This window comes from Xiphophorus couchianus, chromosome 19, assembly GCF_001444195.1.
Source record: "Xiphophorus couchianus chromosome 19, X_couchianus-1.0, whole genome shotgun sequence".
Taxonomy (NCBI): domain Eukaryota; kingdom Metazoa; phylum Chordata; class Actinopteri; order Cyprinodontiformes; family Poeciliidae; genus Xiphophorus; species Xiphophorus couchianus.
In genome coordinates, this window is record NC_040246.1 from 3,623,852 (window position 1) to 3,651,409 (window position 27,558).

Below are 27,558 nucleotides of genomic sequence, written 5' to 3' on the forward strand. Positions count from 1 at the left end.
AAATCAGGAGAGATTTTACTTTAAAAAAAAAGTTGTGGATTCTGATGGAGACACTTTATATATATATATATATATATATATATATATATATATATATTTTTTTTTTTTTTAAAAAAGTATGGTAGTTTGAATTTGTATTAAGCCTGAAAAACAATCTTTAATCTCTCAATGAAACTGACTGACTTTTAAGTTTCAGTTACTGGAAAAAAACCCCAACATTTTCACAAGTATCTACAAAGGAGCTCACTAGAATTTATTTATCTATCTTTCCGCCTTCTTAATTTTAGCTTATAAAAGTTTATTTTACCGGTATGTTAAGTCACTTTTTAAGAATGATCATAACATACCTGGTCCTTCAGCTGAGTCACCTTCTCCTTTAGCAGCAGCTTGACGTTATGGAGTGAAAGTTCGATTTCCCTCATGCGTTCCTCCATCTTCTTCATCTTCCTCTCTCGTTCATCCTGGTGAGAAGACAGACAGAAATATAGTCAAGAAAATGCGGACAGAGCAAAATGTGATTTTTTATTTATCTTTTTTAAGTTGTGATAAATAAAGACGTGTGACTAGAAGAAGAAAACAACATGCAGACATTTGGCTTTTTTTTTTGAGACATGGTTGCTTTATTTTCCAACTGATTTTTGCAGAGAATGATTTTCGGTACAATTCTAAAAGTGATTCCTTAAAAATAAATTAAAATGAAATATGCTTAAAATAATTTCACATATGCCTACAAAAAAAATTTAATAATTTAATGTATAAATAAAACTTAAGATAAGATAAATAACCAAAACAAATAACCATACAACGAGGAGGAAAAGAACAAGTGACAACTCAAAAAATAAATATGGCAATAATGGCACACCAATTAAAGATAAATACCAGAAAAATAGGAAGTGAAATAAACATGTGACAGAAAAACTTCAGTTTGGTTGCACAGCAGCAACAAAAACAGGTCCAGAACATATTTAGCTACATTTATCGTGACACGTTAACATTTCTAGCTTAAACAGAAAGAAAACAAAACACCAGGAGTCTTACACCATACAGTGACATGTCGGGTGATTAAATGAAGAGTCTCAGAGGGAACAAAATGCATCTAAAACGTAACTTTTCTCCATAATATTAAGACAAAAATATCCATAAAATGTTGCCTCTGATGATTTAAATGCCCTGTCACATTTATTATGAACAGTAAAAGGGCTCTAATGAAACATACAGCATCAAAACTCCCTGTAATCAACCCAATTTAGTAAACTATAACAGTCAATATCTGTCAACTGTACATACAGTAAAAGTCACATTTTCTAAAATATGTCTGGTAAACATAGCTTTCAGTGTCATTGTTGTAAATCCATGTTGCTTTGTAAAAAAAAAAAAAATACTACTAATAAAATAAAAATACCCTGGCAGGATCCCTCTTTGCTCATTCCTGCCCCCTAGCAGCAGAGAAACACAATCGCACCTTTGTGCCTTTTCAGTCAGGCACATTTGTTCAGGATGCGGGAGAGCGGTGGGCATCACATTTAACGCTCTGATTTCAAATATGTCAGAAGAGAGGAGAAGTGTTAAAGAAGTCGAGCACAGGGGAAGCAGCGACTGTCACAATCCACCGATCCGCCTGCAGCTGTCTGCGTGAGCGGCCCGTTGCTCCGGCGGCGCCCCCTGAAGAGAAAAGGCAGGAACACTTCACCAGAGGTCTACCCTCTCCTCCAATCCTCAACATACACACTCACACACAGTCGTGTTTTCATCACTTGTGGGGACTTCACATTGACTTCCAATAATTTCTACAGCCTAACCCTTACCATACTTCTAACCCTAACCATCACATACCTAGCCCTTACCTTAACCTTTACCCTAAACCTAATCATCACAGACCTAACCACTAGCCCAAAAACATCAATTTCCCTCACGGGAACCAAGACAATGTCCCCATAACCCCACATTGTAGAAATAGGCTCCCATAAGGATATAAAAACCACACACACACACACACACACACACACACACTCTCTAAAAGTTTGGTTTTTTCAGGTCTGCTAGTCAGATGTGTTAACTATAAATCTATTCTATCAACTAGAACTAGAAAAACAGAAAAAAAATCCATGAAACTATGAAAAACAACAATAATTCTAGTAATTATGGCATTGGATCCTGATTTCCACAGTTATAAAATGCCTCACAGAGTATTTATTTATTCTGAATTGTATTACTTCTGCAAAGAGACAAATACTTCTGCAAGGCACTGCCAAAACGTTCATAGTTATATTATCTGAACATAGATGAACAGAGTCATAAATTTAATGTTATTAGCCTGACAGAAACAACAACAAAAATAAAAAATAGAATCCTGGACCACACCCAGATGATCACCATAGCTCAACTACTTCAGCCCAGAGATGGAAACTTAAATAAGGACAGTGAGTTTTGTGACACATACAGTCTGAATGGACTCGACACCAAACCCAGAAAATAAACACTACATGCGTGGCATGAGAACAGAAGGATGCTGGGACAGTGATGTGTGTGACGGCAGCAACAAATAAAAAAAAGAATAATAAAGAAAAAAGAACACAGAGAACCCAGCATTTAAGCTAAAAGAAAAAACGTACAATGGAAAAAACCAAAACGGAACAGAAATCACTCAGCTCAGATGTTTGAAAAATTACACTTTTTGAAAATTATTGCGTTTTCAGCCATCTTTTAAAACGGATATGTGTGACGCGTTGCAAAAGTATCCACACCCTTTGGGCTTATTCACATTTTTTTCAAACTGCAATCGCAAACTTCAAAGTATTTCCTGGTTGTTGACTGCACTGATGAGTCTGAAATGTAAAAAAAAAAAAGCAATGCAGACACACCGCGTCTGGTGGTGGAGGCAGCATCATGCTGTGGGGACGCTTTTTCCAGGAAGCATCGTTACAAATGATAAGAAAATGGATGAGGGGAAACCTGTTAGAAGCTATAAAAGACTGGGAAGTAATTTATTGAGAAAAACCTCCAAGGGGTTTGTGTGATTTTTTTTATAAAACTGTTTTTTGTTTTTAAATACAAAGCTTCCAACAAAATTCTAGAAAAACTATCATCACCCTGGGCGACCTTTGCTCAGTCATTAAAACATTTCCAGAACATTTGGCGGCAATGTTAGTGTCTGTAATTTTTTAATAAAACATTAGCATAATTTTTAAGCAGCTGAAGTGAGCGACCTCAATGGATTGAACACAGCTTCGACTGTCACTGTATCCCATGACAACAGAGGAACAACAGTAAGACACGGTGTACAGGTTCCCCTTTGACAGAGCAAGTTTACAAATAACCAGTGACAAAAAGTAAAAACAGAGAGATAGAAAATGAAAGAGGATGGAAGTAATGCATTATTTACTGAACAACGATGCGGTGGTGCTAAACCGTCTATAGTTTAGTTAGCTCTACATTTGCTGCAAAGTAGATGGAAGCAGAAGGTCTTCATGTTTTTGTTACCGCAGCGTATAATCAAGACTTTTGGACATGATTCTAAGTTTTAATTTAGCTTTACCTGCATGTTGTCTGGGTCGTCACCACGCTGCTGTCCCCTCGGCCCCCTCTGAGGCGATGGAGGAAGATGTCCGCCGTACTGGGCGTGAAACGACTGAAAGCAAAAAAGAATAATATAGTAGAGTAACTCCTAGAAACAAAAAGAAAACATTTATGAAAGTATTTTCAAAGAAAGAAATCCTGAATAATCTGCATGTACAAACTTTTCGAGCATTGTACAAAGGGTTGAAGATTTTGTTTTTGGGAAATCTGGATTTGTTTTTCACCAACGCGCTCCTGGGTTTCCATAGTACAGAGTGACGTCAGCACGCCCAGGGCCACCATTTTGTTTGACAAGCAAGTTTTACTCTTATTTATTTGGACTTTTAGGTTAACTCTACGGAAGAATATTAGGGCCAGGATGAGATTTTCTTTTACATTACCAGGCTAAAGTCATAATATTTCCAGAATAAAGTCATAATATTACCAGTAGTAATTTTAATCGTAATTTTTTAACAAGGCTAACAAAAAATAAAATAAATTATAATAAGGAATGTTGAGAATCTTGTGAAGTTATACTTTGGTATAAGTTTTACACATAATGCTTAATAGAAATGCCATAAAAAACCAAAATCTTCTAACACATCAGGATGACATTATTGTCAGTAGCAGGACTTTGAAACAATCGTGCAAACAAATGTGTATTTTGAAGAAATATTTACACAAACTGAGCTGGTCATGTCAGATCCTGATAACGAAGTTTTTTCCTTATTAAAATATTTTTCTTATATTTTTCAGATGTTTTTTTCTGGTAAAATTGCATCTTTTCCACATAATATTTATGACTACTTTCTCACAATTAAACAAACCAACTCCCTAATACTCTGTTGTACAACTCACATAAGGGATGAATGAAACAAAAGTCACTTTTTGAAAATATTTTCTGGTATTTTCTTGGAAAAAGGAAAGCGAGCAAAAAAATAAATAAAAACAAAGATTAAAATCGGAAAACAGAAGTGGTATGAAAAAAATTGGAGGGTTTATTTTAAGTCCTAATTATACATTTCAAGGACAAAACTCCTAAGTGTGCAGTTAAAAGTTTACCTCCATCATGTGTGTTGACATTCGAGCCATCTGTGTCTTGAGTGACTCGTTTTCTTGCAAAAGACTGTCCAGGTCTGCGTGGCTTTGCTCAGCGTCGCAGCCCTGAAACAAATTTAATAGACATCAGGAAACTGCTGCTTTATCAGAATGCTTTATGAGCAGAGAAAGGAGTCGGATTTTCACCCGTGGCAGCTCGGCTTTTGCTTCCAGCTGCTGTTTCAGGAAGAAGTTCTCCTGTTCCAAGGCCTTCAGGAAGGAGGAATGGCTCTGCTGTTTCTGTTTGCTCAGCGAGAGGATCGTGGCGTCAAGCTGTCGGATCTAAAAGGCACAAGCTCAAAAATGTAAACACCACGAAGATCTATCTATCCAGATTTTTTTGCATTTTTTTTTTTTTTTTTTTTACATTAAACTCTCGTTATTTGTTGATGTGAGCTAACCTTCTCTCTGGACTGGAGGAGGTCGCTGCCGATGTTGTGGACTTCAGCTTTAAGCTTCTCGTTTTCTTGCCTCAGCAGCTGCTGTTCCTTCTCCATCACCCAGGAAATATCTTCTCTGTTCAGCTTCCTGCTCTGACTCTGCAGGCCACTGGAGTGCAGGGCCATCTCCAAAATTTGGTTCTGACATTAAAATAGAAGAAAAATAAACAAATAAATAAATAAAATCACACTTTTGCACTTCTGTTTTTTGCTAAACATTCTTTAAAAAAACCGAGAAAACAAAGTCTCACCTTCTCGTTTGCATTCTGCAGTTGTTTGTGCAGCACTGCGACCTCGTGCTTCAGGGAATCCCTCTCCTGCTGCAGAACGCGGAGGTCTGACTTGAGGCGGGCGCTCTGCCGGTTTACCACCTTGAAGCTCTCATCTGCAGATATCAGCTGGAGGGAGAAGGGGTGGGAGAAAGGCTAGTTCAATATTCATTTTCCAACTCAAAACTCTTAGACTTCTTCATGTAGACACGATACTTTCTGTTAAGTGATTTAAACTTGGTGAAATGTGGCTTATTTTTAATCTAAAGTTGTAGCTAAACCTACTTAAACTTCAAAACTGAGTTTATTCATCAAGTAAATAATTCACTGCAAAAAGAAAATCTTATCAGGGAAATAATCTGCCAGTGGAACAAGATATTTTAGCTTATAAAAAGGGGAAAATATCCTGTTCCTCTGGCAGATTACTTACCTAATATCTAGCATTTTTTCATCAGATTATTAAGGGATTATTGACTTAAAACAAACTCCCATTTCCTACTGAAAAGTTACTAGTAAGTTAGTTAAATCTTATTCAAGTGTTTGCATTAGAAACTAGACCAAATATACTTGGATTTTGTGTTTTTTCAGTGTTGAGGATGTTTGATTCTTACCTGGTCTTGAGCTTTAGCTAGCTGGCTGCGCAGACCGGCACTCTCCTTATCCACCGTCCTGCACTCCTCTACCAGACTGCTGAGCTGACTCTCCATCGATTCCACGTGGAAGGCCTGATATGAAAAAAAAAAAAGTTCCCCTGAATGTTGTTTCAAAACTTTTAAGAACATTTAGAGAATACACGTATGAGTGCAGCAACAGTTTGTCATTTTACAACAAAGACAAGTCGTTGTACAGCGGGAGGAAACGGTTTTCATGCCATTCTACACATAAGGATCTGAAAAGTGTGGCGTGCGTTTGTATTCAGCCCGTTCCCAACGAACCGGCTCGCTCACGTTAAGCCGCTCACCTTCTCCCTGAGGTCAGAGAGCTGCTGTGAGAGCTGGCCATTTCTCTCCTCCAGCTGTGCGGACTCCTTCAGAGCTTTGTCAAACTCTGCCTCCAGAGCAGACACACAAGCTGCCATCTAGCACAAAACAACCACCAATCAACTACCAGCTACCGTCAGGCTCAACAGCAGGACGGGAGCGGGGTCCGTGTTGCCGACCTTGGTTTTCTCCTCGGAGTGGAGGGCCTCCCTCATCTTGTTTTCCTTCATCTGCTCCGCCAGCTGCTCTCGCAGGCTCTCGATGTCGGCGACGCTTTGGGCGTTTTTCTCCACCAGGAAGCCGTTGTCGTCCTCCAGCTGCTGGCTCTGCGAATGCAAATCTGAAATCTGGAGAAAAGTCAAACCCTTAAAATCCATTACCAGCAACGGCTCTTGACGACAGACTCTCTCTCGTTGTTCAGAAACGCACTCTGTTACCTGTTTATTGAAACTGTCAGCTGCTTGTTGAGCTGCGAGCTTCTCTTTTTCCAAATGGTCCAAGGTTTGTCTGCAAAGGGAGAAATGAGAGTTCAGGCAAAAAAATAAAAAATAAAAGCAGAAAAGTGATGAGCTGCAGGTTTTATTTCCCGTCACAAGAGGAGGACCTCCAGGCTCCACAGTAAAATTTTGGGGCTATGAATGCTGAGCCGCACGGTCACAGCCATGCAGCTGCCATAAAAAAGAAGCACTAAATAGATTTTCATGATTTTTATCGTTACTGCAACAGTACCACAAAATATTGTGATCAAATTCTAAGACCCTATGACCCACCACTAATGGGACTGGTTGTTTTTTAAAAAATATTTTATTAAAGAGGCTCACATCAACTCATCCTTGGCCTCCTTTAAGTCTTCTTCCTTCAGAGCGGCGATGTTTTTTTGTAGACAGACGTTTTCCTCTGCAAGACGAGTAGCTTTGTATCTAAAGGAAGATGGACTTCATTAGAAACTCATTTTACAAGATATTAAATCAAAGTAAGCTTAGTGTTGAACACATACGGTGAATTCAAATACTCAGGATGGGGTTTTACGAGGATGAAAGCAGCTTAGCTCAAGTAATCTCGGGCTTCGCAGGCAGGGGAAGCGGCTCTACGTTCTGACTGGGGGGGAAGACATGGAGAGTGGATCTAACATCAGAACCACCAGTGGGACGGGGAAGCAGACGCCACTCAGGATCCTAGTTTTTCCCCCCACTTTACCTATGAGCTCGAGTGGTTTCACTTATTATCTGCGACTCGTCCTGCAGCTCTGCGATGGTCCTGCGCAGTTCGCTGTTCCGCTCTTCAAACTCCCTGCAGCATTCCTCGACGCCAAACCCCGCCCGGGATTTCTTCTCCGGCTGCAGAGGAGGCTCATCCGAGCGTCCCTCCGCCGGCTTGGCGTCCGAGTCCGAAAGCCCGTCCTCCTGTCGCTCCAATTCGCTCAACAGGTGAAAGAGCTCACCGTTCTCCGCCCTCATCCTGCCGATCTCGTCCACCAGCGAGGCGCGCCGGTCGCCGAACTCGCGGAAAACGTCCAGCCTGCTCTCCAGGCTCCAGACCCGCTTCTCCAGCGCGTCGTTTTGGTCTTTCAGCTTGGCGTTTTCGCACGCGCAGTCCTCGTACCGGATCTGGAGGTCGGCCATTCTCAGGCTCTTCACCTGCAGCTCCTTCACGTGCTCCATCAGCAGGAGCGCTTGCACTTTGAGCTTGTAGTTTTCCTCCAGAGCCCGGTGGCTGCTCTTCAACTTTTCGCTGTGGCGCGCCAACAGACTCTCTAGTATTTCTGATTTCTGCTGAAGCAGGGCGATCTTCTCGTGCAGCAGAACGTTCTCCTCTCTGGCGGTGTCGTACAAGTCCTGTAAGTTCAGAGCAGGGCTCTCCTGGTTCTCGCAGCCAAACACTTCAACGGTTTCCACGCCGTCGCGTGCGGATATCTCCTGGTTTTCACCCCCTTCCTGTTGGCTGTGAGAGCCATCTGATAAACAATCAACCTCAGCTGGATCACCTGCCGCCTCCCACAGCATTAAACCCACAACCTCAGTCTCATGATGCTGCTGATCTCCGTGCAGACAGCTTTCGCCGTCCTCTTGCGGTTCGGTCTCTTGGTTGGGCGATTCAGCAGCTGCTTTATTTTTGTCAGCAAATGCCTGAAGCCTGGAGACGTCCTCGCCCTGACTCTCGTGGGAAACCGGTTGGCATTTGTTTTTTACATATAAATAATTGTGTTTCTGATCAGGAGAATCAACAACTTTGTCATCACTGAAAGCGCAACAGTTTTCCTGGTTTTCTTTCGCTCCGTCTTGGCCGTCCTGCTCGTGCGTTTGGTCCTCAATGGTGGCAAAATCGCCATCGTCAAGTTCCTGATCAGCATTTATGCATCTCTCCAATCCATCTTCGTCCTGATCGGACTGAGCTTGACATGATTCGTAGTCTTGATTTATTATAAGTACATTTATACCTTTGGATTCCTCTTTGTTTGTACTGGATACAACCTGTAGCTCCTCCAGTTTGCTTTTAAGAACATCTCTTTCCGCTCTGAGCGCCTCGACTTCCCGAGCGTCTCTCAACTTTTCCTCTAGAACCACCAGATTCTCCAGGATCTCCTTCCGCTCCAGCTCAAAGTCCAGTGCTGCCTGCTTGAGAAGTGTCTCCAGCTCTTCGACTTTCACCTGCAATGCGTCGCGCTCGGTTACCAGGTGCATCCTCTCCTCGACCAGCCTCTCCGCACCGGAAAGCGCCTCATCGTGTTTTGCCTGCAGCTCCGAGTTGCTGCCGAGAAGCTCGGCCCTCTCCTGCTTAAAGTCTTCCACCGTTTGATTGAGCAGCAGTTCCGCCTGAAGGACTCTGTCCTCGGACTGGGCCAGCAGCTGGCGTTTCTCCTGGAGCCGGCCGTGCAGGTCATTCAGCTGCATGCTGAGCTCAATTTCCTTCCTCTGGGCCCCGCTCAGAGCGTCCTCCAGTTCGTTACGGAGTCGCTCGTTCTCCGTTCTTAGCGCTTCCGTTTCTTCGCCGTGGACGTTCTCAAGCTCTCGTCGCTCGTTTTCCTGCTCCCGATCGAGTCGCTGTCGTTCTTCAGCCGCGGTCTCCTCCGCTGCTTTCCTTCGTTCTTCTGCGCCCTCGAGGACTTTCTGCATTTCTGCTTCCCAGCGCAGCTTTTGCGCGGCGTGGCTTTCAGAGAGGGTCGTCAGCTCGCTTTGGTAGTGCTGCTCGAGTTTGAGGAGTTGGGCCTGAAAGCGCTCCGCCGCGGATTCCTGATCGCAGGAGAATCGATCTTCTGCTTCTCTGATTCTCTGGGTGAAGCTGATCTCAACTTCCTTCCTGTACATGGTCATTCAATGTTTGTTACAGTAGCAGATTAAGACATTTGTCTGCTTTGTTTTTATTTCTGGGTAACAAAAAAAAACATTTTAAAGACATTTGGATGTATATGTTTGAACACCCAATACTAGAAATGCACCGATACAATATTGATATCTGTATCATCCCGATATCGAAAAAGATTCTAGATTGGGTATTATAACAATGTGCCCATTTCGTTGGAAGAACGTGAGGAGAGTGGTGCGGACAACAGAGAGGATCATCGGGGCCCCCCTTCCCTCCATTCAGGACATTTCATCCCGGCGCTGCGTGTCCCGAGGCCGAAACATCATCAGTGACCCCTCACACCCCCACCATGGACTGTTCTCCCTGCTGCCCTCTGGAAAGAGGTTCTGCAGCATCCGGTGCAGGCCCACCTGGTTCCGAAACAGCTTTTTCCTACTTGCCATCAGACTGCTGAGCTCTTAACTGGACTGCACTCAAAAACTGGTCTCCACTTTATACCTTGCACATGTACAGAGCTAAATAACTTCTATTTTACTGTCAGTCCTGCACTTTATATTTTATATTTAGATTTATATTCATATTTTATACTGTATTTTATTTTATTCTGGAGTAACCTCACAACATTGGAAGCTCAAAACACTGTCCTGAGCCATATGCAACGAAATTTTGTTCTGTATACACCCTGTGCATGTAAAATGACAACAAAGTCAGTCTAAGTCTAAGTCATCCATAAGGGCAGATCTACTCAATCTAATTCTATGTTTTGTGCTCTGAGCATTTTTCATTATTTATCTTACATTATATTTAGAGTTTCTGAACTATCTGAAAGAAGATTTGTGTTGCAGTTTATTCTTTCTTTTTTTTTTTTACATGCATAACCAACCTACTGTTTTTGTTAGTTTCTTCATTATTTATCTTACATTGGCTGTAAAATAAAAGAAATTGTTCAGTCCAATTACTTATTTTATAACAAGACATTTTCCTCATGTTGTGAGTAAAAGAATCTGCCAGCGGAAGTAACTTTTTCCATCAACACTAATGAATTATTGAAACGATATTTCCAGATGAAAAGGTTGAAGTAGTTTTGTTTTATTTAAAGAGTACTAAGAGGTTTGCCGTAGAAGCTAGACCAAAAACACTTGGTAAGATTTGTGTGTTTTGCAGGGCAGATATTGATATTCACAGAACCTTTCCATCCAATTTGACTGAGCCTGAATTACTTTACTAAAAGAATAGTAGAAAATAATAAATACCTCAAACGATCGGTTTTATAAAGTACTGGCCCAGAGGGGAAAACAGGTCATTTGTGGATTACTTTTTAGTTCTTAGACTTAGACTTAGACTGACTTTATTGTCATTTTGCATGCACAGGGTGTATACAGAACGAAATTTCGTAACTGGTGGGGCATGCTAACCCCCTGCGCCACCACAGCACGCCCCCAGTTCGTCCATCTGATGGAATCCAGTTGAACTACATTAGCATCTATGGTTGAAAAGTTACAAAGATGTCTGAAAACTTTTACAAGCTACAGTCCAAACTTCTCTGTTGATTTTTAAAACCTCCCAGTTTTAAAACTTTAACCATCAGGTCTCACCTTTCTTTGGCGATGTCCTCTCTCAGTCGGTCCAGCGCTGCGCTGAGTGCGACCCTCTCCTCGGCATGCTTGTTGCTCAGCTCCCTCAGGGCCTCTCCGTGTCTCTCCTCCAGCCGCTCCCTCTCCTCCGCCATCAGCTTCTCCACCTCTCTCTCAGCCTCGAGCTTCTCTCTCTCCTCCTTCAGCCTCTCCTGGATCATCCCTTCGTAGTCCTCTTCCAGCTGCAGCCTCTCCCTCTCCCAGTCTTCCTTTAGCCGTTTCTCCCTTTGCTGGAGCTGCTCCTGCAGCTGCAGCCTCTCCTTTTCGAGCAGCGCCCGTTCGCTCGCCCAGCTCTCCCTCAGCTGGTTCTCCTTCTCTTCTTGCTCCCTGACCAGTCGCAGCATCTCTTCCTCCAGCAGCAGCTGCAGAGTCTTGCTGTTCTGCTCGTCCTGCTGCGCTCTCTCCTCCTGCCACTGCTCCATTAACGTCTTCACCATTTCACTTTGCTCCTTCTCAAACAGCAGCTTCGCCTCCTCTAGCTGGACTTGAAGTTTGTTCTGGTGGCTTTCCTCCAGGACTCTCTTTTCCCTTTCCCAGTCGTCCAGCAACCTCCGCTCCGACTCGTCCTTTTGCCGCTGCAGTTGTGTTTGCTCCTCCGTTAACTTGCTAACCTCCGCGGTGTGTTGGTTCTTCAGCTCCTCCATCTTGGCCAGGAGGTTTTCGTCCATCTCCGCCTGCTGGCTCTCCAGTGAGTTCAGCTGGTCCTCCAGGTCAGCGATCTGAGCGTGAGCTTCCAGGAGCTGCTGTCTGAGGTTTGTGGCTTCGTCTTCCTGCTGGTTCTGGAGCTCCTCTGTCTCAGCGGCCAGCTCCTGCTCCAGACGGGTCCGGTCCTGCTCCGCCTGCTGGAGCTGGTTCTGAAGCCGCTCTGCGTGGCTCTGAGCTCCGGCCAGCTGCTCCCTCAGACCCCGGGCCTCCTCCTGGTGCTGGAGGATCAGGGCAGCTTTCTGGTCCTTGTGGGTCGCCTTCTGCTCTTCCACAGTCCTTTCAAATTCAGTGATCTGAACAAAGAAAAAAAGGGATTTTTGCATATTTTATGAAAAAATTCCACACTTTTCCACTCTTAAAATTCCTTTTACTCCATATTTCAAAGCCTTTTAATTTCTTTATTTGGGATTATGATGGAATACTTACAGTACAAAAATCCCTAAAGTTCACCATGTCTTATTCATTTGAATAAGAAACAGAACCTGGTTGCACTGTTTAATAGTGGAATGCATGTACAATTGGACTGAATTGTTTTCTTGAAGTGTCGTAAAATTGTGTGTTGTACATTCATGCAATATAAATGCTTTGAATTCAATAGAAAAAAAGTCAGAATACAGGCAATTTTTTCACTTGCAATCCAGAATTTAAAAAAACAAAACAACAACATTAAATTACATAATTTTCCAGACTCTAAAGCTTTCAGTCTTCACCCCAGCTGAAAACGGCATGAACAGAAGCCTGCATAATGGATGCCAAACCTTGCTTTGAAGTTGGTTTTGTAAGTGCTCCGTTTCCTGGAGGTGCTGCTCCTTCAGCTGCTCCAGCATCATCTCAGCTTCCAGGCTCATGCTGAAAGGCTGGACCTCATCTGGACCAATACCTGCAGACGGTCACATGATCGGCTGGTCTCAGTATCACGGAGTTGGTTCAACGACAGGCAACGTGTCCAGCCGGGGGGTGGGCATTTATCCCATCGTTTATCATTTATCGTGAAAAGTTTTGTTTTATTGTTGTCTCGATAAATTTCAATTAGCGACACTGAAAAAAAAAAATTCTCCCAAAACCGACAGTATTACTGCAAATTTTACTTCTGCCATTTGTTTCACAATAGCGTAGATAGATGATAAATTTGAAAACATAATTAAATCAGTCGCTGTGTGCAGTTTGGTGCATAAGTCCCTTCTGTAAGTAAGTGGAGTTCTGAAGGAGCTTAGTTCAAAATGGGAATATTTTTCAAGAACAGCATTTTGTGTTTGCGATGCTAGGAATGCGGCGCCATGCCGTCACAGCCAAACAATTACCTAAAAAATAAGTAATAAGTAGTTTTTTAATCATAATTTATCACTACCACAATAGTACTACAAAATAGCGTGGTAAAATTCTAGTTTCGTATTGCACACCCCCATGCTCAGTATATGCTGTTTAACAAATGAAGCAGGTAAACCATGAATAAATCTGCTTCAACAATCAAAGCAGTGGAAATGATAAAAACTGTCATTTAATGCAGTAAATTACCTACTGCATTGTTACAGCAACGCTCAGGTTTAGTTTTTTTTTACGATGTATGAATGCTTGAAAATTACCCAACTGCATTCCTGCTTTAAACATCATGCATGTTCGTGATACAAACATGGCAAAGTCTGTGTTTAGCGCCAGAGGAGGAGTTTTTTTTCCCCCCATGACTACCTGGGTCGGACTCGGTGCCGGGGCTTTTGCTGTCCAGCTCCTCGGACAGAGGTTTACCGCCAGACTCGTGAGCTCGGCCTAGACTGTGAAACCCCTGCAGCTCCGACTGCAGCTCGTCGATACGGTCCTGCAGCTCCTACCGCGTGAGCAGAAAGGAGTTAAATGAAGATGATGCACTGAAGATAAATTTGGTTTTAAACTGACGGGACAACAAGCATGAGGCGGTTACCCTGCACTGTGCTTCGTAACCGCAGCGCAGCTGTTTGATTCGCTCCTCCTGAAGAAAGAAGTCAGCGCTGCCAGGGTCCAGGTCTCCAAACTAGAACAATATCCCACATATTTTATGCGTGGAGATATACTCTGTAGCTTTGAGGTGTCATAACAGGAAAACCAGAAGGACTTTGCACCTTGTCTTTCATGATGTTCTCCAAATTTGCCTGCAGTTTGGTTATTTGGCTTTGTGCTTCTGTTAGCTTTTCGGTGCTGTCGAGCAATTCCGTCTCAAGTCGCCTGTTCTCCTGAAAACACACAACAGTTTAAGTTTTTTTTTGTGTGTATGTGTTCTAAATTCTTGGATAAATGTAAAATAAAAACCAACAAGGTGACTCGACACCCTTCTGGCACCTTGACTGAGATGGAGAGGTGATCTCTGAGTAACGATTCCTCCTCCCGGATCTTCTGGATCTCCGCCTCCAGTTCTTCGCGCTGCAGGCCCGCCTGCTGCTGCATCTGGTCCATCTCCTTCGTCAGCTCCGACCGGATGGCCGTCAGCTTCTCCTTGTAGTCCTGCTCAAGCTTCCTGCCCACATCAATAAAAAGGGTAAATGGACATTTAGGACAGAAAAAGAAACAAGTTTCCACGTGATAAATCCCACAAAACAGTACGATAAAGAGTCATTTCTGAAAGAAAGCCAACTGGGTGCTTCAAACTTTCATGGAAAGTCAATTTGAAGGAACAAACACACCAGAAGAATTAATTTCCTGTGCCACAGGAATGAACATAAAAGCTGGATTTTGTTTCATTTCATTTATCTTGGGATGTTTGTACGGCTAAATTTGAGCTCATTTAGACACTTTTCCAGCCTCGCACAACTCTGCTTCAAATAAAGAACTTTACAAGTCAATGTTACTTTTATGGACAGTTATAAAAACAAGTGAAACTGAAATGTTAAATGTGAAGCGGTTGATCATTCTGGTTGCACCTAAATGAAAAAAAAAAAGAAGACGTTAGTCACACCAGTGCAAAAGTCAACAGCAACAAATCAAACATCTGTCTCAAAGAAACCCAAAAACCAAAGAACACACAATGAAAGAGCAGATGCACTTTGCTAACTATACTTTAATAGATAGTTTTCAAAATCTTTCAGGTCTAAAATTATGATTGCATCCAAGATGTTTGCAGACGTTACGGATACCCTGCTTTCTAAAATCTACAGTGTTTAAATCAGAAAAAAAGGAAAAGCGGAGGTGATAACTGACCTGAGGTTGAGGTTGTTCATGTGCTCTATTGCAGAGTGATGCTCGTCCACTTCTGTGGCAAGCTGAGTCTTCTGCTTCTCCGTTTTTTCCAGATCAGACTGGATTTTTTTCTTCTCTCCGATTTCTCTGTCGACTTGCTCTCTGAGGGGAACCACACAGGTTTGGGTCACCAGAACAAAATAAAATCCATCATCGTGTAGTTTTCATGGTTTCATTTGATTTCAACTGGATTATCAGGATGGTCTCAAAGATGTGAATGAGCAGCTGCTCTTACTCACAGGAGGTATCTGATCTCAGCTTTGAAGCTCGCTAGCGCTGCTTGGTGAACATGATTCTTGGTGCTGAGCAGCTCGTTTTCGAGGGCCACGGTGAGTTCGCCGAGACTCAGTTTTCCTTCTAGATTGAAATTCAAAGCCTGAGGGAAAATATATATATATACATATAGTTTTACACAATTGCACTTTTTTTCTTGGTTCAGAAAGACGGCCCGAGTCGAACTACAGCGTGGCACCTGCAGAATCTCGGCGCTGTTTTCTATCCCCTCCTCTATCCAGGCGTCCAGAACGTATTCGGCCGGGGTGAAACCGCTCCCGTCGTCGAGTGTCGAGAACAGACGCATGCCGATGGTGCTGGTCAGAGCCGAGATCCTTCGGCCGCCCTCGTCGAACGGCTGCAACCGAAACCAAATCATATCTTAGACCTACAAACACTACAGAGATCCAACTTATAGCTTTTTTTTAAAAAAAAACAAAAAACAATGGCGGCTTCTGTTTTACTATTTTTCACATTTGGTGAAAGCTTTCAGACTGTTCCATTTGGATTTGTGTGACAAAGCAACACAAACCAATCCATTTGTGGGTAATTTAGCCCTATTGGAGCCATTCTGTACAGAACTTTGAGGTCTGTTGCATAACATTAGCGTCACAAAAGCCAAACATGCCAGACAAGTCATGCAAAATGTTACATGAAGCAGAAAACTAACATTACACATGATGCTGAACAAAACATCCAACTGATACAACTGTGGTTGCATGTATCGGGGGTATTCAATGTACACTTTATGCAGCCTGTTATAATTATAGAGTGTTTATGTTGATGCAGAAGGACATTAAAAAACTTTTTTTTTAGAATGAGATTTCCACTGAATCATGGGCTTTCAAAAACGAATGTAAAAGTAAGACACAAAGGACTCTGCTTTAATAAACCTGCTTGTTTTTAAATAGAACAAACATCCAGCAGCTTTTACTCACTTGGCTGCACTCATTACTAAAAGTGGGTTAAATATAGCAAGCTTTTTGTGACCCACGTCCTGCTCCTGAGAATAAAAGACAAAACTCTGGAAAACAACCCAAATACTAGAGAAAATTGTATACAGTTCTTTTAAAAGGGAACATTTTTTTACATATGGATTTTTTAAAATTCTGAATAATCTATTTCTCTAAAATACTACATGTCAAGTTCATAGTTGAGCAAATGAATCAATTCTTTTGTATTTTTATTTAATAGAAATGGATAAATAAAACTGACATTACCAGGTTCTTTTCAACTTCACCGTGTAGACCAAGCAAAAGACGGTTACACAGTCTTTTGCTTGAGGGTTTAATACACAGGCACACCACATTTTTCAGAGTTTTATTAGAAATACATTTGAAGACTTGCATCATTTTCCTTCGGCACTACAATTCTGCAATAGTTTGTGTAATCCCTTAAAATACATCAAGATTTGTGAAAAAGTTCAATATGTACCAACACTTCCGGTCAGTGAACCAACCTGAGTAGAATGATGTCGTTTAAGTTGCCTATAGGGAGTGGAGGCGGAGGGTGAGAGCGGTTTGTTGTTGTTCACGACCCTGGAGACGAACTCTCGGACATTCATCACTCCGTCGTCAGTGACACTGAGCAGAGCGTCACTGTTGGCCTAAAAAAAAAAAAAACAACATCAGTTGTTTGAAACTAAGTTTAGGGTATGTTAAAACGAAATTTCTTTGTAAAGTTGAAGGATTAGCATTCAACTCTTCAGTTTCTGTCACACCTCTAGACCCAAATGTTCACACAAGGCCAGGAGTTCAGAGTGAGCGGCACTTCCGTCCCACGCCATCGCCAGCTCCTCGCAAGCTTCACGCAGTCGCTCTTCCAAGCGGGCCGACAGGGGGACGACGGACCCCCGGGGCGTGCTCGGCTCGTCGGGGTTCCACAGATGCATTTGACCTGCGCAACAAAGGCACAGTCAGTCTTCACCAAGCACCATCACTGTGTGGGGAACTTTCTGAAATGACTGACTCGGACATACCTTCCGCCTCGTACTCCTCTGTGCTGCTTTCATGGGCATTCCAGCGCTGCCGGAGGAAATTAAAACACAAAAATCAGGGTTTCTAAAAGTTTCACCAACTAAAATGTAATACTTTTAACACCATTATGAACTGAATTCAAGGCCTACATCGCCACAGAAATGTGCAAATTTTTCCCAACCAACTGGCGATGAAATTGCACTTATCCGGAATAACACAAGAAAAAAAAAAGAAAGAAAAAAGAAACGCTAGCTAGCAAGTCTAAGTGTGGCTGAAATTTTGCCTGACAGAAAAGTCCGCGACAAAAAAATAAATAAATACATAGAATACATGAGATTAAACAATTCTGTCAAGACAAAAGACCAAATTACAGGCCAAATTAAATCTAAGACATTTTAAGGCCTTAATTTTAGATAAACTTTTAAGACCAAGTTTATTTTTTGGTAAACTTACTACATGACGGGGAAAAAAGGAAACAAAACAAAATACTATTTTACAAACCAATAATTCACCAAAAAGAAAAAAAATGAATAGGCTGAAGTCATAGCTTATACTTGCCTACCCCATTCATAGACTTCAGTAATGAAAGATGTCTACTGCTCGTCAGGAAGACATGATGGACTACATAGACATGATAATATAAGACTTTTTAATGATGTGCGGACACCCTGAAAACTCCACTGTAAGAACAAGGGCTGGAAATATTGATGGTATTACATGTTATAAAATTATCAATGACAAAAGCTATTGTCTGGGTCCCTATATGAAGTGGGACATCAAAAACAAAGGCAAATCAAATTAATCTTCAGATACTTGCCGTCGTCACTCGCAACTGATTTCACACAAAGTCTTCTGCTTTCAAGAACTATTAAAAAGGGAGTTTGGCCAGGTGTGACCTCCTGAGCTGAAATCTACTCCCAGAGTCGCCCTCTATTGTTTGGGAAGCCGTCACAGCGGGAACAGAGAGCAGATGGGATTCTGCCAGTGGCATTTTGAGACATGGAGTGGAGGCATCCATGAGGGTGGGGGTCGCTGGAGCTCATTGTTCCTCCACCCACAGCACCAGGTCTGCAATCTCTGTGGCACAGCCCCCCCATGACCCACACCCATCTGCTGACCCACAGCGGCAGACATCATCAATTGTTGGAGCCTTGAGTAGTTAATACCACGACACACTTCAGTTCAGCGTCTCAGAGTGCGTTTGTCTACAGGCATCAGGGGCGGAGTCAAAACAGGATGTTACGGGAATATGTAGATTAGAATTTTATACCATTCCTGACATTTTAAATCAAAACTTTTACTTAATTTGGTTTAATTTTCCACATGTTGGACAATACAGAAGTTGGGTTCTGACTGGGAAGAAGCCAAACAAAGAATCAACTTTAGGAACTTTTTATCTACTGGGAGATGATGTTGTACTTTGCAATTTTAGCTTCAACAAAACATCTTTATCTCTCGTCCTCTGGCGAAGAAATCAGACTTATTCAGATTAAAGATGGAGCATCCATGTCCCCTGAGGAATAATCAACGAACGGCAGATAGATTCAACCCAAACATGCTAGCTCACGTCAAAGCACAAAACTTACAAGGGCTATCCTTAAAGACCCGAGACTCTCAGCATGCAGAGTTGACACAAAACTCAATGCGGCCAGCGGCGGGTCATAAAAAAATGCAGCCAACACTGGTTACGTGTTGATAATCCAAGGCTTTTGAAACAGCAATTATGTCAACGTTATTTACAGAGAGTACCGACTGCTTACGCAATCAGTGTCTTGTGAATCCTGCGCCGGAGCGTCTACCTCGCATTTTAAAAGACCCACTCTGAACGCTGCTAAGCTGATTAGCTAAGAATACAGCCTCAACGCCTGGCAGAGGCTGCCGTGTTAACGCAGTACAGGCAAGGACAGGACAGGAGGCGATAAGAAAGGCATCCAAATGTGTTCGGCAGGATGGGGGAGCCTTAGCTATTTACCTCACGCTTCCTGGGAACAGCCGAGTCATAGTTGTCCTCCAAATCGTCCTCGTTGGCTGGGTTAATGTTAGTAACCTCAGAAAAGTCTGAAACGGGCTCCTGGAACTCTGGAGTGGAGCGGCGGCCGTAACGTTTGCTGCGCTTCACAAACTTTGGTTGGATTTCAGGAGACTCTGTGGTGACAACATGACAAGAAAAGTAGCAATTTATAGCACAGTTTACTGTTTTTTTTACAAAAAAATTAAATAAAAAAACAGATATGATGAAAGTACAGATGTGCTGTATATTCTTTGATAAAAGTGGTCGCTTGTTTATAGGCAGAAAATGTTAGAAATTCCTATTTATGGCGCATTTAATGAATAGGAAAAACATATTTTCTTGTATTTGACCTTCGAATCTGAGGTGTTTAAGAGAGAACTGTTTATTTATTGCCACTTCTTCAGGTTAAATGCAGACAAAAACGCTAAAAATAATCCCTGTGACTAATATTTACCCAAGGCCTTCAGTGGCCACTTCTCTAAAGCTGCCAACTTCTGCAAAAGCAGAAACCAAATAATGCTTTTACAGCAAGATGTTCCCATTCTCTCAGCGACGCTTGCATCGCATTACAGGTCAACAGACGCATTATTTCCAGGAAATTCACCGGAATCGCAAATATTAGTCTCTCCACTGAGACGTGACAATTGACAGGCCTGTATTTACTCTAGCAGTTCAAGACGGGATTGTCAGTATTACTCATCAAAACATAAAAATGTATCCTAGACTGAGACAGTTGACACAAAGCGAGACGATGTGGACCTGAAATCATTTTTGCATCACGTGAGGCAGAAGTCGAGCCAAGACGCACAAACACGACAGTCAGCTAGTTGGCTGGAGATGTGCAGCTGCGTCAGCATAAGGGCTGCTCCGCCTCACCAGTCGCCTTCTCCACGTTTAGAGTCTTTGAGTTCAATATTTAACTTGAGGCTGTTCTAAATAAAGACGTTACCTGGCTTTGGCAAGGGTTCCTGTTCGGCTTGAGGAGGCTCAATGGTCGAAGACAAAACCAGGATAAGAGCGTGCTTGAACTGGTCAAAGTCGACCTGAAAATAAGAATCAAATATGTGAAACACAAGGCATTTTTAACCCCATAGAGTCAGAATTTGATTCAGTGATCCCCCAGACACGATGGGAGCAAACTGTGAGGACGACGGCGATCGCCTTCAGAAAATGTACTCCCAGAAATCAGGTTGTGTTGTGCCTAAATTTTTCTATGCAAACTTTCCACTAAACTGCACCGCATAAGCTTGTTTCTTCTTTTTTTTTTTGCTTTATCAGAACAGAAACGCTGCTTGCAGTCTGACCTCATACTAAAATTAGACGGTGTAGGCAGTACTGCATGTGCCTGAATGGTGGGGCTAACTTATCTGCAGTGAAGGCAGCAGGTGATGCGGCATTTATGCATCGATGAGACGAACTTGGCTCGCAAAACATTCCTGAGGAAGCACAAACAGCTGCTTGTGTGTGCCGCTTTTGCTCATTTTCCCTGAAATCTCCGCTGTGTTCTTATATGCAGCTCGATGCCTTTTTTGTTACTGAATCCAGGAAGCTTATTTTGTACGTGGCATTCGATTAAAAACAGAAAATTACTCTGAAGAACTCTGGTTGCTTTAAGCCTGAGGTAAAGTTACCAGAGTTGTGTGCGCGTTGGAAGTTTAGCGCGTTGATTAAATGCTACAAGTAAGCAAAACAAGGAAGACAAATGAGGCTTTGTAGGCTAAAAATAAAAACTACATCTAAAGTGAGATTCTTGAGAAGTCTGCCTAAGTAGTAGCTATAAATAAACTTCCAGATTGCGCAGAATTTAAGCGATGCATCTCTGCAAGAGAAAGCTGATCAAAATTCCTTAGCTGTGCCGTGATTCCCTTGAAATGTGTTTGACTGTCTGGAAGACGCCTCAACCAGGAGCAGCAGAGGTCACACTTCAACAATCAGCAGCTGCCAACCCTGAATATGCTGATTTTCTTTGTGCCTCCGAGGCCGACGGCTGGCGCCTTTAGGAGTCCTTTTTCTTTCTCTCTCCCTCTTCTTTTGGCATTCATTGTTGGGCGTCGCGGTCGGTTCACCTAACATTCACCCCCCGCCCGCATGCACCCGCACATGCGAGACAATAGCCACCCGTCTGCAACACGCTTATACACAAACCAAACGTTAGGAGAAAGAGTGGAGGCAAGCATTTTGGAAAAACAAAAAAATAAAGAAAGAAAACACTCATGTTTCATCCAAGGACATTAAAATGACTAAAGGATAATCAGTCAACACGCACTGAGTTTTTCATATTCGACTCATGCTTTTGCTTCAAAACACACAACACGTGAATGATTTTGTGAGTGGTCGTCTTGGTGATGGACGCGCTGAATGAGATTTTCTCAACAAGACGGCAAACAAAGCGGCAGAACGTATAGAGGCGAGGGGGTTGTGGGTAAGCAGCCAATTAAGTTCAGAGGTTTTCCTTCGGGAAGGCAAAAGAAACGACCAATACTTGTTTTTATTATTTGAAACATGGGCTGTCCAACAGCGTGGCGCACAGAACTGGGGTTTGTTGTAAATCTGACGGGGCTGTCGAGGCGAGACCCAACAGATTTACTTTCACAAGTGGAGCATTACAGCTTTCGCCTCGATGATCCACTTGATATATATGAAACTCTATTAGAAATGGCTTTGGGTTTATTTCATGTAATAATAGTATTAATAATAATTTAAAAAAAAGATTAGGTATGCTTGCTGCGGTGGCGCAGGGGTAAAGCACAAAAAAATGTGGAGGCCTGAGTCCTTGGCGCGATGGTCACAGGTTCGAATCCCAGCCTAATGACCTTTGCCGCACGTCTTCCCCCTCTCTCATTACCCACTTTCCTGTCTAATAACGCTCAAATAAAGGCCACTACAGCCAATAAAACCTTTACAAAAAAAATAATAGTAAGATAAGATATGCTTAATGCAGAGAAGGGGAAACTACTTTCATATATGCAGGATTTCTGAAAGATCCAACAGATTGCATATAAGGACATTTTTAAGACCATTATGATTTCACTTTTAACACAAATATGAATTTGATTTTAGATTTATGGCAAACCAAGTTGAAATTCAGGCTGATTTGGGCTAGAATAATTTGCTTGATGCTCGGGTCGGGATTCGCATGTCTAATAAGCGCCACATAAAGTTTGTTGATCTACTTATGACAGTCTAAATAGAGGTGCAGAGGAAGAGTTTAACCTGTTGAGGAAATAAAGAAAGTAAATAGGGTGCAGACTGTAACAAGCGCAGCGCACTGCATGCGCACGCCGCTCCGCTCGAGCAGCGGTGGAGACAGAATCCTATCAGTCCGAAGATCTGCACCTGATTCACAACAAGCGACAAGATGGAGCTGGAAGGTGTTAAATAAAAGCTAGAAGAGAGAAAAGCTACACTGCTTACTTGAATAGTAGTCTAAAGACAGAAGCAGTAAAATCTTAACTAAAATAAAATGTTCTGGTTTGGGTCTATGATTAAAATTAACCAGTCAGGTTGGATCTAAACTCTAAAATAAGTTACAAAAATGCTGCTAAGGTTAGCTTAAAAACCTACCTATAAATGACTTGTAAGGGAGCAAAACAAATGGGATTTTGCTCACCCTGGCAGTGAAGAGGTCTTGGTTTTGGAGCAGAGAGTGGATGAGAGCTGGCGCGGCATCGTCCAGGTGCAGAGACTGACAGAGGTCGGAGAGCTCCTCCGGACTCAGGGAGCCACAGCCGCTGCTGTCGAAACTGTTAAAAACTTCCTTCAGGCGCTCCTCGGAGTCGTCCTGCCCTTGGCCGTCGTCCATCCCACAGGACAGCAGCCTGCCCTGCAGCGGACAGAGACAGAGGTTCAACTCGAAGAGCTCACAGAACCAAGCGTTCCTGCTCGCCAACGCCACGCGGCTTACAAACAGAAGGGGAGCATCTATTCCACCGGCGAAGTTTTCCGACGTCGCCTTCATCTGAGGCGCGGCGCTCAGCCACTGAGCTCGCCACAAACTCCTCCAGCGTCATTTATGGCGGAGGCTTTGGGTAATCCGATTAGAATGATGAGACTATCAGGTAAACGTTGCTCAGGAACTGAGCTTTAGACACACACACACTCAGACACACGCCTTCAGCAGCATTTGTAGAGATGGTTTTACTTGATCTGATTGTAACGATTATACAATCAGGTGAACTGACAGTGATGGCCATTTCTGAAACTGAGAGACTGCATTTTGATGCAGCCTGAAGGTAAAAAGAGTCAGCTATAACCTTGTTAGGTAAAAGTGTGATCATGGGACAGACGTGTAAACCTGCTCGATCTCCGTCATGGTGACCGTCTGCAATCAAGAGTTTTCAACAAAGCACCAGGAAGTGATGCAGCGATTAGCAGAGATTACACAAGGACAAACTGGTCAACACCGTAAATTTCACACCAGCAGATCAAGTTCTTCACTTTCATTTCTGACGCTTCATTTGCTTCCACTGAAAAGCAACACCAGCGAATGCAACGGATTCATTTAGCGGCTACACACTGAACATTTCTGCTCAAGCCTGTGCATCTAAATACAGCATACACTTCATTAAAACTGTATTTATCAATATATTGCTTTCACAGCTATGGGAATTATTGTTCTAATTCTGCTTTAGACAAGATTCCTATCATATTTTTTTGCATTTTTGACTCAAATGGTGTGTTAATACCATTATACTATCGCATTTTAATTCAATATTATCCTACTCTGTGAATTTCTCACCCTAGCCCAGCATACGATCAAATTGATGAAAATAATTTGTTTTGTGTTTTTTGTTTCCTCTTTGTAGTAGCTTCACAATTACTTGCTTTCTGTTTTTAATAAATAGCGCCCCACTCTGGGATTTTTTACAACGCACGCGCCGGCCGACCCCTCCTGCTTTTCCAGCTGCTCTCAGAGATCATCAAGCACTCGGGCAGGCCAGGTGTCCCCCACTCTCCAGACGTGGGATCCCCTCCATTCACCACAGACAATAGCCGCCTCTTCACAGAAAAAAAAAAAAAAAAAAAATCAATCAGGACCCTACATCTGGACATTTCAGGGGCTTCCGTAAGCAAACACAAGGAATCTGTGTAATAATGAGGAAACTAAACAAATCAATAACTATACATATATATGTGAATTCACAGCAGATTCGCTTTACTTTCTACAGTCGACCTCTAAGCCAATTTAGCTCTTAGACCTTCACCATCAGAGCTGCTTACGGGGACGACAGCTGCCGCCGCAGAGGAATCACCCGGTCCAAGTCATAACAATGAGGTTAATCCTCACACACACCCCAGCATTGATAGGTAACTGCATTCATTATGTCCAGCAGATGTTAGTCAGGAAAATACTCAAACGTGTTCGTCTTCATGCGTTAACCCCACAGCCTGCTGATGCAGCACCATTTTATATGAGGCTTTTAAAAAAAATGATGATACGCCCCAAATTCTTCTTTATTCTACTTCTTTGTGTGTCATTGGGGGTTTTTAAACTTCACACCAATTGAAACAAAATTACGTTACAGACCGAACCTTCAGAGAGGAGTGAACGCAAGTGTTACACAAACCAAAACTTCAACCGTTTGAAAATGAGTGTGGTTGCAATCACGGAAATGATTTCTTTGTCATCACTTTGTCAAACTCTGTTTGGACACAGAGTTTAGAGAACAACTTTGAGAACAGAAAAAGAATGAAGGTAGAGATTTTTTTAATTTCTCAACTTTGGACTTTTCTCACTTCAAATTTCCCCTTTTTTTTCTCCCCCTAACGGGTCCTACGACATTCTGGACATTTCAGAACACAAATCCCACTGCTGGATAGTATTTTCTATATGTTCTCACGATGAAAACAAAACAAAAACATAACGGTGAAGCAACAGAGGGCTGCTCCACAACACACACACACACTCTAAAATTACTTCTATTTAATACGGTAACACGACTGGAACATGTCAAATCTTAACCGATTATCATACAGAAAATGCAAATAATGTGAATAATTTTCCATCTTTTCTTCAAGTCACCCATGCTTTGTTCAGCATCTAACTGGTGACGCACTGATCAACTGTATTTGTTGATTTTACATGGATCGGCTCTGATCTGTGAATGGCAGGTTTGACAAAATTGGAACAGGAGCAAAATAAATCAAAGGTCAAATTTAAAATTTTCAACTAGTATGCAATCATCTGTGGGTTCAGAGTCAATAACTCAAAAACCAAAACGCTTGGTGAGTAGGAAAAAAAAGGTTTTGGTTTGGTAAATGAAATATAAAAATCAATGCAACACGGAAATGTAGCATTTCATCTCAAGAGATAATTAATTAAGAACTAAAGTCGAGAAACTCAAACATGTTTCTGCACTTAATATTTTATCCAACTTTATTCCAATTTAGACATCAGTGCATATCAATGCATTTATGTCAATATCAATGCATTTCCAACCAGCACGTGCGTCAGCAATATTATTTTACACAAACCATAATCACTTCAGATTTCTCTCGTCTTCTACAGGATGAGATGAAGCTTTTAGTTTGCAGTGAAATAAAAAAATAAGGCTTAAAACTCCCAACATAAACAACAGAACAAAACATAAAAAGTCACAAGGCACTAGTTGCACAGTCAAAATGATCTTGGCACCAGTTAAAAAATATAAATTAAATTAAATTGCATCAGAAGTGCCTCGGCAACACTTTTTCAAAGTAAAATAAAGGACGACAATGTTTATATATCAACAGTGTCAAATGTCCAGCAGTTTTCTATCAAACATTTTTTTAAAGTGATTGGAGCTATATATATAATTTAAAAATCCCCACGTTGCTGTGAAAGTGCAGCTTTATTCTGCACGTTTTTTTTAATGACTACGCTTTAAGAAACCCTAAAAGTCCGTATTACTTCTAGTTTAACAAGCCTAACCAGTTAAGAGAAAAGTCATGGGCTATGCTAACGTAGCTAATTTTTTTTTTACAGGGGGATGTTTGAAGGAAAGTGTTCGCTAACTTCATATTTAAAAAAAAAAAAAACGCAATAAAACTTCAAAAAAAAAAAAAATTCCCCACAAAGGTTTTAATGTTGGGGAAATAAAAAAGAAAGAAAAACTCACCGAAGCCCCCAAACTCGGTTAGCAATTGTCTCCTTCTCGGACGCGAATATTTGGAGTAAAACGTCTCTAGAATAAAAAAAGTTCACAACATTTCTCTGCTGACAGCGCCGCGTTTCTCCTGGAAGGTCATTTATCCTCTCCGGCTGTTTGACAGTGTGAGGTGAGGAGCGTCTGCTTCCTGAGAAACATTACAGAGTGCGGATTTAAAAAAAAAAAAAAGTTTTCTTGACTCGCTTCCTTCCTCGACTCCCTCTGGCTGTGCAGTCATCCTCCAGAGGTTTGTAGCGGATTTTGAAAACCGCCTGATAGAGGAAGGGGCGGCGACTGGGGGCCAGCCTTCAGCCCCCTGGTGGACGGAAACGGAACTGCTCGGTTTACAAGGCACCATGTTGTCTTGTAAAACTTTCACCTGCTTTTTTTTTTTTACCAGCTTTCTCCTCACTGCTCTCCTACACAACATTTGCTCTCTCGCGATGTGTCTCTTTGTCCAAAAATAAGCACCACTGGTTTTTTTTACTATCAAAGTGGAGGTCAAACGGGAGCCCACTTACAATCTATTAAAACCAAAAGCCACTAAAGGAATTTTAGACGTTTTATTTTCTCTATTGCCACACTTTACCCATGTGATTGGAAGACAACCATCTACATACACGTCCATATTTAAGATTTGAACCTGGGACCTTCTTTCCACTAGAAAACAGAGTTTTTCTGATGGAAAAGGCTGATTAAGTACTGTATGTAGCTTAAATAATCCGCTGTTTTTGGTCATTTGCTGCTGAAACTCATTTGCTTCAATATTTTTTCAGCGGGAGAGGTTGTATTCTACAAGCTCCATGGTCATTGTTTAGATAAGTGTATTCACTTTATGATCTAGAACCAGATTATCCTCTGAAATCTTATATCAACCAGACGTTTTGGACCACCCAACTGCCACAGGCTGGATATTTTCTCGGATCATTCTCCGTCCACTCTGAAGAGTGTTATGTTTGAAAGTCCCAGGAAATCCGCCGTTT

At 42.1% G+C, this 27,558-nt stretch overlaps 2 protein-coding genes across 4 annotated transcripts in view; both read right to left on the reverse strand.

The window, feature by feature from the left end:
* Positions 1-26,829, reverse strand: part of LOC114134534 (ninein (GSK3B interacting protein)) — a 28,626-nt gene extending 1,797 nt beyond the window's left edge. Inside the window, exons 1-27 of one of the 3 annotated variants that reach the window (XM_028001204.1) lie at positions 26,546-26,828; positions 23,059-23,271; positions 20,398-20,491; positions 19,410-19,582; positions 17,440-17,485; positions 17,182-17,357; positions 16,921-17,067; positions 15,661-15,819; positions 15,428-15,564; positions 15,150-15,290; positions 14,295-14,469; positions 14,078-14,188; positions 13,900-13,989; positions 13,671-13,806; positions 12,743-12,864; positions 11,241-12,277; positions 7,164-7,262; positions 6,780-6,849; positions 6,522-6,689; positions 6,324-6,440; positions 5,974-6,087; positions 5,345-5,491; positions 5,055-5,234; positions 4,801-4,935; positions 4,618-4,719; positions 3,536-3,628; positions 348-461 (exon numbers count right to left, since the gene is read on the reverse strand). In XM_028001204.1, coding sequence (XP_027857005.1) covers positions 348-461; positions 3,536-3,628; positions 4,618-4,719; positions 4,801-4,935; positions 5,055-5,234; positions 5,345-5,491; positions 5,974-6,087; positions 6,324-6,440; positions 6,522-6,689; positions 6,780-6,849; positions 7,164-7,262; positions 11,241-12,277; positions 12,743-12,864; positions 13,671-13,806; positions 13,900-13,989; positions 14,078-14,188; positions 14,295-14,469; positions 15,150-15,290; positions 15,428-15,564; positions 15,661-15,819; positions 16,921-17,067; positions 17,182-17,357; positions 17,440-17,485; positions 19,410-19,582; positions 20,398-20,491; positions 23,059-23,250 — 4,275 coding nt within the window. In that variant the 5' untranslated portion in view covers positions 23,251-23,271; positions 26,546-26,828. Of the gene's footprint in view, positions 1-347; positions 462-596; positions 1,663-3,535; positions 3,629-4,617; positions 4,720-4,800; positions 4,936-5,054; positions 5,235-5,344; positions 5,492-5,973; positions 6,088-6,323; positions 6,441-6,521; positions 6,690-6,779; positions 6,850-7,163; positions 7,263-11,240; positions 12,278-12,742; positions 12,865-13,670; positions 13,807-13,899; positions 13,990-14,077; positions 14,189-14,294; positions 14,470-15,149; positions 15,291-15,427; positions 15,565-15,660; positions 15,820-16,920; positions 17,068-17,181; positions 17,358-17,439; positions 17,486-19,409; positions 19,583-20,397; positions 20,492-23,058; positions 23,272-26,545 lie in introns of those variants that run through there. The other 2 variants (XM_028001206.1, XM_028001205.1) reach the window with 2 other exon arrangements.
* LOC114134537 (rootletin-like) lies at positions 7,274-9,847 on the reverse strand. The gene has a single exon (XM_028001211.1). It carries the CDS (start codon positions 9,651-9,653, stop codon positions 7,536-7,538), a length of 2,118 nt encoding a protein of 705 aa, XP_027857012.1. The 5' UTR covers positions 9,654-9,847; the 3' UTR covers positions 7,274-7,535.
* Positions 26,830-27,558: the final 729 nt, after the last annotated feature.